This window comes from Anolis sagrei, chromosome 1, assembly GCF_037176765.1.
Source record: "Anolis sagrei isolate rAnoSag1 chromosome 1, rAnoSag1.mat, whole genome shotgun sequence".
Classification (NCBI taxonomy): domain Eukaryota; kingdom Metazoa; phylum Chordata; class Lepidosauria; order Squamata; family Dactyloidae; genus Anolis; species Anolis sagrei.
In genome coordinates this window covers 343,974,571-343,988,287 of record NC_090021.1, presented here as the reverse complement: position 1 = coordinate 343,988,287, position 13,717 = coordinate 343,974,571, and the positions used below count along the sequence as shown (strand labels likewise).

At 45.9% G+C, this 13,717-nt stretch overlaps 1 protein-coding gene across 1 annotated transcript in view; it reads left to right on the top strand.

Annotated features, from left to right (window-relative positions):
- Window positions 1-9,152: 9,152 nt before the first annotated feature.
- Window positions 9,153-13,717, top strand: part of LOC137094758 (cytochrome P450 2C18-like) — a 42,889-nt gene continuing 38,324 nt past the window's right edge. The window contains exon 1 of the mRNA XM_067463157.1: window positions 9,153-9,338. Coding sequence (XP_067319258.1) covers window positions 9,153-9,338 — 186 coding nt within the window. The remainder of the gene's footprint in view (window positions 9,339-13,717) is intronic.

The following is a 13,717-nucleotide window of genomic DNA, read 5'->3' as shown; positions in this document are numbered from 1 at the left end:
TATCTTTGAATTCCTCCATCTAGACTATTTGTTTTTGTTTTTTGAATACTTGCTCTTCAAAACCATTTTTGAGTCCTGTCATGACTCTTCTATGATTCTGTGGACATACGTGTGTGTGGTGAATGCGAAGAAGGAGCCTTATGGCAGGAATGTATCCTCAGGAAACAATAAATGTTTATTGTCCCAAAGTTGTTAAAAGGGGAAGTAAGTTTTCTCTCTCACTTTGTTACAGGAAATTTATGACCCTGAAGTCGATAGGAACTTTAGGAGGGTCTTCCTAAAGTTGGGGATTCCTAAAGAATGGGGGACAATGATGCCTGGCTCGAGAGCAGTACGTGTGAAAAAGATCTTGGAGTCCTCGTGGACAACAAGTTAAACATGAGCCAGGAATGTGATGTGGCGGCAAAAAAAGCCAATGGGATTTTGGCCTGCATCAAGAGGAGCCTAGTGTGTCTAGATCTAAGGAAGTAATGCTCCCTATGCTCCATTCCACTTTGGTTAGACCACACCTGGAATATTGTGTCCAATTCTGGGCACCACAATTCAAGAGAGATATTGACAAGCTGGAATGTGTCCAGAGGAGGGCGACTAAAATGATCAAGGGTCTGGAGAACAAGCCCTATGAGGAGCGGCTTAGGGAACTGGGCATGTTTCGCCTGAAGAAGAGAAGGCTGAGAGGAGATAAGATAGCCATGTATAAATATGTGAGAGGAAGCCACAGGGAGGAGGAGGGAGAAAGCTTCCTTTCTGCTTCCTTGGAGACTAGGACGCAATGGAACAATGGCTTCAAACTCCAAGAGAGGAGATTCCATCTGAACATGAGGAAGAACTTCCTGACTGGGAGAGCCGTTCAGCAGTGGAACTCTCTGCCCCAGAGTGTGGTGGAGGCTCCTTCTTTGGAAGCTTTTAAGCAGAGGCTGGATGGCCATCTGTCAGGGGTGCTTTGAATGCAATATTCCTGCTTCTTGGCAGAATGGGGTTGGACTGGATGGCCCAGGAGGTCTCTTCCAACTCTTTGATTCTATGATTCTATGATTCCCCAGGAGGAGGGACCCTGGGAACTCACCAAAGAGGGATCGCTACTTTGGCGAGCTAGAGAAGCCTGATTTCAGCAATTATATTAAAATTCAAAAATTCAAAATAAATCTCACCAAAGTCGAAGAAGCGGCACCGAGGTGGTTTTATTAGCGATTCAGCTGAAAAGGATGCAATGTAGCAATCATTCACCTACAGAGCATACCATTACAAAGATCAGAGACATTTTTATAGGGTTTACAGTAGGGCTGGGCGGTTTCGTTCGTTAATTTTGTAATTCGTTATTGATTCGTATTTAAATTAGCTTACAATCCGATATTGAGCCATGCAGGAGCAACTAAAAATCGAAACGAATTTTTCAATTTATTTCGTAATTGTTTCGTAATTGTTTCGAAATCATTTCGAAATCGTTTCGAAATTGTTTCGTTATTATTTCCGTATGTCTGGTGCAAGTTTTAGGGTTGTTGTTTGTTTTATCAGTAATAAAAAATATATAATTATCACACCAACAGTCAACAACAGAGGGAGAGGGAAGCTTCAGAAGTTCCCTCTGTCCCATTTGGAGGGTTTTTTAACGTATTGCGCAATCGCGTCCGCCATTAACGAATCGATTCGTAATTGTTTCGTAATTGTTTCGTAATTTTACGAAATTTTGTATATTTCGAACTTTTTTAAAGAAAAATTTCGGAATTCTTTTAAAAAACGAAACGAGTTTAGAACCAATTTTTTCCGTAGTTACCCAAGCCTAGTAAACAGGCATTATTTCAGGCCCAGCACGCGACAGCACACCTGCAGTTGCGCTATTTCTCTCCTCGGCTCCTGCACTTCCCAAATACAAATGGGGACATGGGTTTGATATATTCATCATGCCACAAGCCTGGGAGTCTGGCATTCCTCCAAACACATCATGGCTCACCTCTGAGCTCGAGCAACTCTCCATGGGCTGCCATGTTTCCAAGGAGGTTCGTCAGTGAAGCCAGGCAGCTCCCATTGAAGGGCATGCACTTTGCACACTGTCAGAAGTTTCCTTCTGACTCGGAGAGCAGCACAGAAGAAGCACACCAAGGAGCGGAATCTCTCTGAAGATAGCCTTTTTTTGCCAACCAAAGCAAATGGTGACAGCTGTGCTCTAGGCATGGAAAATACTGCCACACCCCAAGATGGGGTTGCGATCGTTTGTTTTACAGAAATCCAAAAAGCACATTTTGATTGGTTTTAACACGTTGTCCATTACCTAATACGTTTCTGATTGGCTCTCTAGTACGAAGCAAGCAAACAGGTGTAAAACCACAGAAACTGGAATAAACTAGAACTTCAAACCCTCTTCAAGTGACCTTGACCCTCAGGGATGCGCCTGGAAGGCACCGGCTTATCTCTTAATTACACGTTAAAGCAAGAATGCTGTGTGAAAGAATAGGGCGGGTAGGCATGAGAATTGCTCCTCCAACTGCAGTGGAAGCTCTCTTCCAAAGCTGTACTTGGGTCTGTATACACTTTACAGATGGGACCTATGGTCCTATACAGCATTTCTGGAATCGGATACAATGACATCTCCTGCTTTGGTTAGACCACATCTGGAATATTGTGTCCAATTCTGGGCACCACAATTCAAGAGAGATATTGACTCTAAGCTGGAATGTGTCCAGAGGAGGGCGACTCAAATGATCAAGGGTCTGGAGAACAAGCCCTATGAGGAGCGGCTTAGGGAACTGGGCATGTTTAGCCTGAAGAAGAGAAGGCTGAGAGGAGATATGATAGCCATGTATAAATATGTGAGAGGAAGCCACAGGGAGGAGGAGGGAGCAAGCTTGTTTTCTGCTTCCTTGGAGACTAGGACGCAATGGAGCAATGGCTTCAAACTACAAGAGAGGAGATTCCATCTGAACATGAGGAAGAACTTCCTGACTGTGAGAGCCGTTCAGCAATGGAACTCTCTGCCCCAGAGTGTGGTGGAGGCTCCTTCTTTGGAAGCTTTGAAGCAGAGGCTGGATGGCCATCTGTCAGGGGTGATTTGAATGCAATATTCCTGCTTCTTGGCAGAATGGGGTTGGACTGGATGGCCCATGAGGTCTCTTCCAACTCTTTGATTCTATGATTCTACGATTCACCATTGGGACTCTGAGGTCTGTTAGAGCCTGTCGGTGGAGCAGCTCCCCTTTTATTGTTATTGTTATGGCCCTGCTTTTTCTCTCCACAAAGAAGAGGCAAAGGGGCTCACAAGGGTTGATGGAACTATCCCTTTACTCCCCCAGCAGATCTGTGAGTAGTGAAGCCTTTGTGCAGGTGGGATAGAGAAACCCACACATTCTGCTCTTAGGCTCCAAACAGTGAGACTGAACAAAAGTCCTCCTTTGCCTCCAAAACCTTGGGGAAAGGGGTGGGTCTAAAGACTCTAATGATGTTTGCCAGGTTGCTGGCCCTATGGCTGCAACCTGGGGAAGCTACCTGATTGCAAAATGCATGGCTTAAATAAATTCATACAAACTAGCAGTGCAAGAAAAAGAAATTAGAATATCCTGGCACTAGTCTGGTGGGTGGAAAAAGGGATGACAGCAGGCCCAGAAGAGAGGGATCCAGGTCACTCGGCATTGATTTCAAGGGGTGTGCACAGTTCTGTTTTGAGATTCAGTGTGGGGTTGAATTCCAACATAGAACCATAGAATCCTAGAATCAAAGAGTGGGAAGAGACCTCATGGGCCATCATCCAGTCCAACCCCATTCTGCCAAGAAGCAGGAACATTGCACTCAAATCACCCTTGACAGATGGCCATCCAGCCTCTGTTTCAAAGCTTCCAAAGAAGGAGCCTCCACCACACTCCCTCCGGGGCAGGGAGTTCCACTGCTGAACGGCTGTCACAGTAAGGAAGTTCTTCCTCATGTTCAGGTGGAATCTCCTCTCTTGTAGTTTGAAGCCATTGTTCCATTGCATCCAAGTCACCAGAGAAACAGAAAGGAAGCTTGCTCCCTCCTCCTCCCTGTGGCTTCCTCTCACATATTTATACATGGCTATCATATCTCCTCTCAGCCTTCTCTTCTTCAGGCTAAACATGCCCAGCTCCTTAATCCGCTCCTCATAGGGCTTGTTCTCCAGACCTTTTATCATTTTAGTCGCTCTCCTCTGGACACATTCCAGCTTGTCAACATCTCTCTTGAATTGTGGTGCCCAGAATTGGACACAATATTCCAGATGTGGTCTAACCAAAACAGAATAGAGGGGTAGCATTACTTCCTTAGATCTAGACACTAGGCTCCTCTTGATGCAGGCCAAAATCCCATTGGCTTTTTTTGCCGCCACATCACATTCCTGGCTCATGTTTAACTTCCTGTCCACGAGGACTCCAAGATCTTTTTCACACGTAGTGCTCTCGAGCCAGGCGTCACCCATTCTGTATCTTTGCATTTCATTTTTCCTGCCAAAGTGGAGTATCTTGCATTTGTCACTGTTGAACTTCATTTTGTTAGTTTTGGCCCATCATCTCTCTAATCTGTCAAGATCCCTTTGAATCCTGCTCCTGTCCTCTGGACTATTGGCTCTCCCTCCCAATTTGGTGTCGTCTGCAAACTTGATGATCCTGCCTTCTAGCCCTTGTGTGAAAGAATAGGGTGGGTAGGCATGAGAATTGCTCCTCCAACTGCAGTGGAAGTTCTCTTCCAAAGCTATACTTGGGTCTGTATACACTTTACAGATGGGACCTATGGTCCTATATAGCATTTCTGGAATTGGATACAATGACATCTCCTTCACCATTGGGACTCTGAGGTCTGTTGGAGCCTGTCGGTGGAGCAGCTCCCCTTTTATTGTTATTGTGATGGCCCTGCTTTTTCTCTCCACAAAGAATAATAGAATCATAGAATCAAAGAGTTGGAAGAACCTCATGGGCCATCCAGTCCAACCCCAAGGCCTCAAAGCACAACACAACAATACAACACCTAAAGCAAATTAAAAATAGTTAAGCAATAGGCCTGGGTAACAACGGAAAAATTTGTTTCCAAAATCGATTCGTTTTTTGGGGTTTTTTGCGTTTCGATATTTAAAAGAATTCCGAAATTTTCCTTAAAAAAAGTTCGATATTTACGAAATTTCGTAAATGGTAAAAAATTTACAAAACAATAACGAAACAATAACGAATCGATTCGTTAATGGCGGCCGCGATCGCGCAATACGCTAAAAAACTTCTGAAGCTTCCCTCTCCCTCTGTTGTTGACTGTTGGTGTGATATTATATTTTTTTTCACTAATTAAACAAAAAACAACTATAAAACTTGCCCCAGACATGCGGAAATAATAACGAAACGACCTCAAACCAATAACGAAACGAATACATAACGAAATATGAAGCATTTACGAAACGAATTGAAAAATTCGTTTTGTTTTTAAGATGCTCCAGAATGGTTCGTTATCGCTTCGTTAACAAAAAAATTAACGATTTTTTAACGAATTACGAATTAACGAAACGAAACCGCCCAGCCTTATTAAGCAATATTAACAAGCAATAAACAATACATCAAGACACTATGAAACTGGGCCGGGCCAGAGTAATGGGTACAAGATTAAAAGTGCTGATGTGGCAGGAGGTGTGTAGGGTTATCAGGTAAGTGCAGTGTGCAGTGTGCAGCAATCTTAGTTCTACAAAAGTGCGTCTGGGACTTGGTATTGGAGATTCCTAATCTGAGAAGGCACATCGGAACAGCCAGGTCTTCAAGTTCTTTCTAAAGACTGCCAGTGTAGGGGCCTGTCTAAGATCTTTGGGGAGGGCGTTCCAGAGTTGGGGGGGCCACGACAGAAAAGGCCCTGTCTCGTGTCCCCACCAAACGCGCTTGCGATGCAGGCGGAATCACGAGCAGGGCCTCTCCGGATGAGCGAAGTGAACTTGTGGGTTCGTAGACGGAGATGCGGTCACGCGGGTAGGATGGTCCCAAACGGTTTAGGGCTTTGGCTGGCTGTGGCTGGCTCGGGAGCCTGGGGCAAGGGCATATTGCAGAGAAGACAAGGCATTGAGGAAGAGGAAGAGGAGAAGAGAAATGAAGACAAACAGGATCTCACCACATAAAGGGAATGTGGGGCAGAGGGAGGGAAGCAGAGAGAAAGCTGCTGCCTTTCCATGGTTGAGGTAAGCCTTACCAGCTCTGAAGGTGGGGGGTTCTTTCTTTGGGTGAGGGGTGTCAGGGATTTCTGAGGAGCACTATTGGGTTGAGCAGGCCTGGAGTGATACCAGATGCACTTCCTACCCCCATGCCCTGCCTGTGTTCATCCCTGCATGCCCACAAACACACATTCTCACACTCTCAAGATCACGTTCCATGCACCTGGTGAACGTTGGTAACATTCCAGACTTGCCATATCATTGGCTCATAGTGTTCCTAAATCTGAGCATCTTTAATGTGTTGCAGTGATCCTGGCTGCTTTTTCTGCAAGAGGTTAACCTTCCAATGGTTGCATAGTTGACCTATAAATCCCTAGAATCCTAGAATCCTAGAGTTGGAAGAGACCTCATGGGCCATCATCCAGTCCAACTCCATTCTGCCAAGAAGCAGGAATATTGCATTCAAAGCACCCCTGACAGATGGCCATCCAGCCTCTGCTTAAAAGCTTCCAAAGAAGGAGCCTCCACCACACTCCCTCCGGGGCAGAGAGTTCCACTGCTGAACGGCTCTCACAGTCAGGAAGTTCTTCCTCGTGTTCAGGTGGAATCTCCTTTCTTGTAGTTTGAAGCCATTGTTCCTTTGCGTCCTAGTCTCCAGGGAAGCAGAAAGGAAGCTTGCTCCCTCCTCCCTGTGGCTTCCTCTCACATATTTATACATGGCTATCATGTCCCCTCTCAGCCTTCTCTTCTTCAGGCTAAAGCTCCTTAAGCCGCTCCTCATAGGGCTTGTTCTCCAGACCCTTGATCATTTTAGTCACCCTCCTCTGGACACATTCCAGCTTGTCAATATCTCTCTAAATGACTCCAGCCCAGTTTACCTGTCCTAACGGATTCTCCCCTATGTACCATCAAGGTTGTTAGGATCTTCTGGAGGGCCCTGCTCTCGGTCCCACCTCCTTTGCAATCGCGTCTGGTGGGGACGAGGGACAGGGCCTTCTCCGTGGTGGCCCCTCGGGTCTGGAACTCTCTCCCGCTGGAGATTAGATTTGCCCCTTCCCTTCTGACTTTCAGAAAGCTGGTAAAATCTTGGCTCTGGAACATAGCATTCTCAGAACGATGATTGAGTCAATAATTGCTGACCACACGGGCGGATGGTGATGAATCTGTGATTTACCTTGATGACTTGGCTTTATGTAATTGCTTATGTAATCTGTATTTTAATGTATTTTAAGGTATTAACATATTATGACGTTGTTATGTTTTAGCTTATTTGTGTATGAATTTCCTATTGTTAGCCGGCCTGAGTCCCTCTTCGGAGGTCGAGAAGACCGGGTTCTAAAAGCTCTAAATAAGTAGATAAGTAAAGAAATAGTTGCACCAAAAGACAGGAACAAGAGCAAAACGGAGGGCAAGGAACAGACACAACATTGTGCATAACCAGATTATAATTCAGATGGGGATTATACACTGTTCAACGGAGAAAGAGTTGCGGGCCTGAAAATAGCTGTTCTTTTATGATTTTGGGGTGCTGAAAACGAAAATGACATTTAAAAATGTATATTGGCTCTAGTCTTTATGATATAAGCCATCACGTGATCACGTATGGTTGAAAAAATGCATGTGGCGACTTACACTATGGAAGATTCTAGAAAGTTTGATGATGCGGTATTAGTGCCGTGTGCAAAAGCCAGAAAGCCCTATATAAAGCCAGACTTTTGAACGGTGAGGGTCAGTCAGTTGAAGACGGAGACAGTCTCGTTAAACATCGTTTGACATTGTTCTTTTGACTGTAGTTATGCCTCCTCGCACGTGTGTCAATAAAGCCCTATGGAAAAAAGATCTCAAGGCCAATGGACTCCGTCCATGCTGTCAGACTCCTGCTGGAGCTTTGCAAGAGGGAATCCTTTCCTTGAATACCAAAGAAAATGTCATGCGTTAGCATGAGTAGCATGCAGATTGACTCTAGCCCAGTTAACTGTGTGTGTGATGAATTGGATCATAAAAGAAAAACACACGAAACTTCGGCTTAAAGTAGAAAAGAAAATATTGTAGTATTGGCAACATACAAAAACAAAGTAGCAGGATTACTGTTTCCACAAAAGTAACATGAAACAATATCTTCTGAGAGATATCACTACTCAGCTGAGATAAGCAGGAATCCTTGTCCTCTTCTCATGGCTGTGTCTTTGCAGGACATCTGCAGCATAGTCCCCGGCTTACACAAGGCAGAACGGCACAGAGGCATAGATGCACAATAGCATAAAGGCACAATGGCAAAGAACTAAACACACAGTAGCTATCTTTATACACATGAAAATAACACTCTCAATTAACTCTTCAATTAACTGAAACAGCTGTAGCACAAACAGCCTTGAACCTTACAGCAACTTAAAGTTATAGCACAAACAACATTGATCCTTACAACAACTTAGATAAAGTACGTTGCAACCTCTTAGTAGCAACAGAAAAGTCAAGAGAAGCAAACAGGATATAAACTAAAGTCACGATTAAAGCGACATCTAAACTTTCAGACTTTTCAACTGCGTTAGGCCTACGAATAAAGTTTCTTGCTGCACAAACATAAACAATAGACTAATTAAATAAATATTTCTCATGTATAAACTATTGGCAATATAAATTGACTAAAATTTAGTAAATATTCACGATTTATATACATGCAGTAAGGTTAGGTGCATTATCATAATATTAACGAATTACCTATTATGGAGAAAATTGAAATAGCTGTTGTATAACAACCAGTGCCAATTAACACATTTAATTATTATATTTGAATTCAGCATGTTAAATTTATTAAGAAACGGCACATTTCGTTTCCGTAACTGAGAAAAACTGAAAATTTGTAGAACAGTGTTATTTAAATGTTTGCCTACATTGTTCAGGGAAAAAAGAATGGGAAAATGCCCATTGGTTAATGTTGAGTGTCCCTTTGCTTTGCAGTGGAGCCAAGTGACTCCAAGCCTTCCAAGCCTTCTCCGTCCTTGGATTTGGGACCTTCTTGCTTCCGCAGACTGAGATGGAGCCCTTGGGGACGTGCACGGCTCTCCTGCTCATCGGGACAATATCCCTCCTTCTTCTTTCTGCCATCTGGAATAGCAAGATGTACAGAAAAGGGAGAATGCCCCCCGGCCCCACTCCGCTGCCCATCGTTGGGAATGTTCTGCAGCTGAAGGGCAAACAATGGGATGAGGTGTTCTCCAAGGTCAGTGGAAGAAGCAAGACCACTACCCAGGCCTGTAGCATTCAACCCCCCCGAAATGTTTCAGATTTTTTTAAAAAACCTGGTTTACTCATGAATTTTAACTGGTTCACCTAATCCCCATGCTAAGTCTATGAGATGCAAAAAATTAAGAGTCCCTCCAGAACTGCAAGCACTATCTCAATTATTATTATTATTATTATTATTATTATTATTATTATTAAGGTAAAGGTAAAGGTAGTCCCCTGACATTAAGTCCAGTCATGTCTGACTCTGGGGTGTGGTGCTCATCTCCATTTCTAAGCCAAAGAGCCAGCGTTGTCCATAGACACCTCCAAGGTCATGTGGCCGGCATGACTGCATGGAGCGCCGTTACCTTGCCACCGGAGCAGTACCTATTGATCTACTGACATTTGCATGTTTTCGAACTGCTAGGTTGGCAGAAGCTGGGGCTGACAGCGGAAGCTCACACCGCTCCCCGGAATCGAACCTGTGACCTTTCGATCAACAAGCTCAGCAGCTCAGTGCTTTAACCCACTGCGCCACTGGGGGCTCCTATTATTATTATTATTATTATTATTTACTAGGGCTGGGCAACCACGGAAAAATTTGTTTCTAAACTCGATTCGTTTTTTGGTGTTTTTTGCGTTTCGATATTTAAAAGAATTCCGAATTTTTTCTTTAAAAAAGTTCGATATTTACGAAATTTCGTAAAATTACGAAACAATACGAAACGAATACGAAACGAATACGAATCGATTCGTTAATGGCGGACGCGACCGCGCAATACGCTAAAAAACCATCTCCAAATGGGACAGGGGGAACTTCTGAAGCTTCCCTCTCCCTCTGTTGTTGACTGTTGGTGTGATATTTATAATTTTTTTCACTGATTAAACAAACAACAACTATAAAAGTTGCACCAGACATTTATTTATTTATTTATTTATTATTTGCACTTATTAACCGCCGCTCTCAGCCCTAGGGCGACTCGTGGCGGTGTACAAAAACATAGAAAAGACAATTTACAATAAGTCAAGACAGCAAAACAACATTCTACTACTACATAACATCTACTTATACTAAAAATCCGCTTCGTCTTGTCATGGGGTCATAATCAATCTCATAGTCGTAGTCCATTCCGGTCGTCACTCCAACAGCATAGCACTCAGTTGAAAGCCATCTCGAAAAGCCATGTTTTCAGGCCCTTACGAAAGGCCATGAGGGAGGGCGCCTGTCTAACTTCAGCGGGGAGGGAGTTCCATAGCCGGGGGGCCACCACCGAGAAGGCCCGCTCTCTCGTCCCCGCCAGGCGTGCCTGTGAGGCAGGCGGGACCGAGAGAAGGGCCTCCCCAGATGATCTCAAGGTCCTCGTGGGCTCGTAGGCCGAGATGCGGTCTGCAAGGTATTTTGGGCCGGAACCGTTTAGGGCTTTGTAGGATAACACCAGCACCTTAAATTGGGCCCGGTAGCAAATCGACAGCCAGTGGAGCTGGGACAACAAGGGCGTTGTGTGCTCCCTGCGTCCTGCTCCTGTTAACAACATGGCTGCCATGCGCTGGACTAGCTGGAGCTTCCGGGCCGTCTTCAAGGGCAGCCCCACGTAGAGAGCGTTGCAGTAGTCGAGGCGGGATGTGACTAAAGCGTGTACCACCGTGGCCAAGTCAGACTTCCCAAGGTACGGGCGCAGCTGGCGCACGAGCCGGAGCTGTGCAAATGCTCCCCTGGTCACCGCTGAAACCTGTGGATCCAGGCTCAGTGATGAATCCAGGATCACACCCAAGCTGCGAACCTGCGCCTTCAAGGGGAGTGCGACCCCGTCCAGCACAGGCTGTAACCCTATACCCTGCTCGGCCTTGCGACTGACCAGGAGTACCTCTGTCTTGTCTGGATTTAATTTCAGTTTGTTCGCCCTCATCCAGACCGTTACAGCGGCCAGGCACCGGTTCAGGACTTCGACAGCCTCCTTAGTAGCAGGTGGGAAGGAGTGACAGAGTTGGACATCATCTGCGTACAGGTGACACCGCACCCCGAAACTCCGGATGATCTCACCCAGCGGCTTCATGTAGATGTTAAACAGCATGGGGGACAGGATGGAGCCCTGAGGAACCCCACAAGTCAAAGGCTGTGGTGTTGAACAGGCGTCCCCCAACAACACCTTTTGGGTACGACCCTCCAGAAATGACTGGAGCCACTGCAAAGCAGTGCCCCCAAGACCCATCTCTGCAAGGCGCCCCAGAAGAATACCGTGGTCGACGGTATCGAAGGCCGCTGAGAGGTCCAGGAGCACCAACAGGGACACACTCCCCCTGTCTAGCTCCCGGCGCAGATCATCCACTAAGGCGACCAAGACCGTCTCGGTACCATGTCCCGGTCTGAAACCAGACTGTGCCGGATCCAGATAATCCGTGTCTCTCAAGAATACCTGGAGTTGTGAGGCCACCACGCTTTCCATGACTTTGCCCAAGAAGGGGAGATTGGAAACAGGCCGAAAGTTGTCGAATTTGGTGGGGTCCAATGATGGTTTCTTCAACAGCGGCTTTATAATAGCCTGTTTTAGGCTCGCTGGAATCTTGCCTTCCCGAAGGGAGGCATTAACCACCACCGTTACCCACTCGGCCAATCCCCCTCTGGCCTCCTTCAGAAGCCAGGATGGGCAGGGGTCTAGGATGGACGTGGTGGGCCTCATTCCTCCAAGTATCTTGTCCACATCCTCGGGCTTCACAAGCTGAAAAGAATCCATCAAAATAGGACAAGCAGGTGCTTGTGTCACATCCACAGAGACTGCATTTAATGTGGCGTCCAGCCCAGAACGGATCAAAGCGACTTTGTCCGCAAAGAACCGAGCAAATGCTTCACAGCGCGTGGCCGAATTGTCAGGGCTCCCACCTGAGGTAGGGGGAGTTAAAAGGCCTCTGACAATCCGAAACAACTCCGCCGGACGGTTCTCTGCAGACGCAATAGTAGCCGCAAAGAAAGTTTTCTTTGCAGCTTTTATTGCCGCGGCATATGCCCTTAGAAAGGACACAAACCGTGCTCGATTTGGCTCGCTTGGGTCCGAGCGCCACACGCTCTCTAGTTCCCTCTTCCTTCGCTTCATCGCTGCCAGCTCCTCAGTAAACCAAGGAGCTGGTTTAGCTCGGCTACTTGAGAGGGGACGTTCCGGAGCGATCCTGTCAATTGCCCTGGTCATCTCCCCATTCCAGAGAGCGACCAAGGCCTCGACATGGTCACCTACCGAGGTGGCGGGAAAATCCCCAAGAGCCGTCAGGAATCCATTTGGATCCATAAGCCTCCTGGGGCGGACCATCTTAATGGGTCCTCCACCTTTGCGGAGGTTAGGGGGCGCAGTGAGCCTGAATCTGATCAGGAAGTGGTCGGTCCATGGCAACGGAGAGATAGACAGCTCCTCCACACCGCCACCCTGATCCCATCCCTGGCAGAAGACCAAGTCCAATGTGTCCAGACATGCGGAAATAATAACGATGCGATTTCGAAACTATTTTGAAACAAATACAAAACGAATACGAAGCAATTACGAAACGAATTGAAAAATTCGTTTCGTTTTTAAGATGCTCCTGAATGGTTCAATATCGCTTCGTTATCAAAAAAAATAATGAATTTTTAACGAATTACGAAATTACGAAATGAAACCGCCCAGCCCTATTATTTACTATATTTGTAAACCACCTTTCTCAGCCTATCGGCAACTCAAGGCGGTTTCCAACAAAACAGTATACATAGTATCATAATACAATTTAAAAACATTAAAATTACATAAATCACAACAGCAATAAAAACAACATCATTGTCAAGCATTGTCCAATTCCATCGTCAGTTATCCGTTCCTATATCAGTTATCTGTATCAGTTACTCTGTGTTTGTGAACGCTTGCTCAAACAGCCATGTTTTGAGTTGCTTCCAAAACATTAAGAGGGAGGGAGGAGATCTAATCTCTCTGGGGAGGGCGTTCCATAGCCGGGGAGCCACCGCTGGAAAGGCCCTGTCTCTAGTCCCCGCCAAACGTACCTATGATGAAGGCGGGGCCGAGAGTAGAGCCTCTCCGGATGATCTCAAGGTCCTAGATCAGGCATGGGGAACCTTCGGCTCTCCAGGTGTGGTGGACTTCAACTCCCACAATTCCTTGAGGCCAAGGTAAGCCTTTGGGGTGAATGCCGAGCCTCAAGGAATTGTGGGAGTTGAAGTCCACCACACCTGGAGAGCCGAAGGTTCCTGACCCCTGTCCTAGATGGTTCATAAAGGAAGATACATTCGTACAGGTAAGTTGGGCCAGACCGTTTAGGGCTTTATAGGCTAGAACCAGCACTTTAAATTTATTCACACTGTCATTACTTGCAGCAATAGCCGGTGTAGCGAAGCAACCA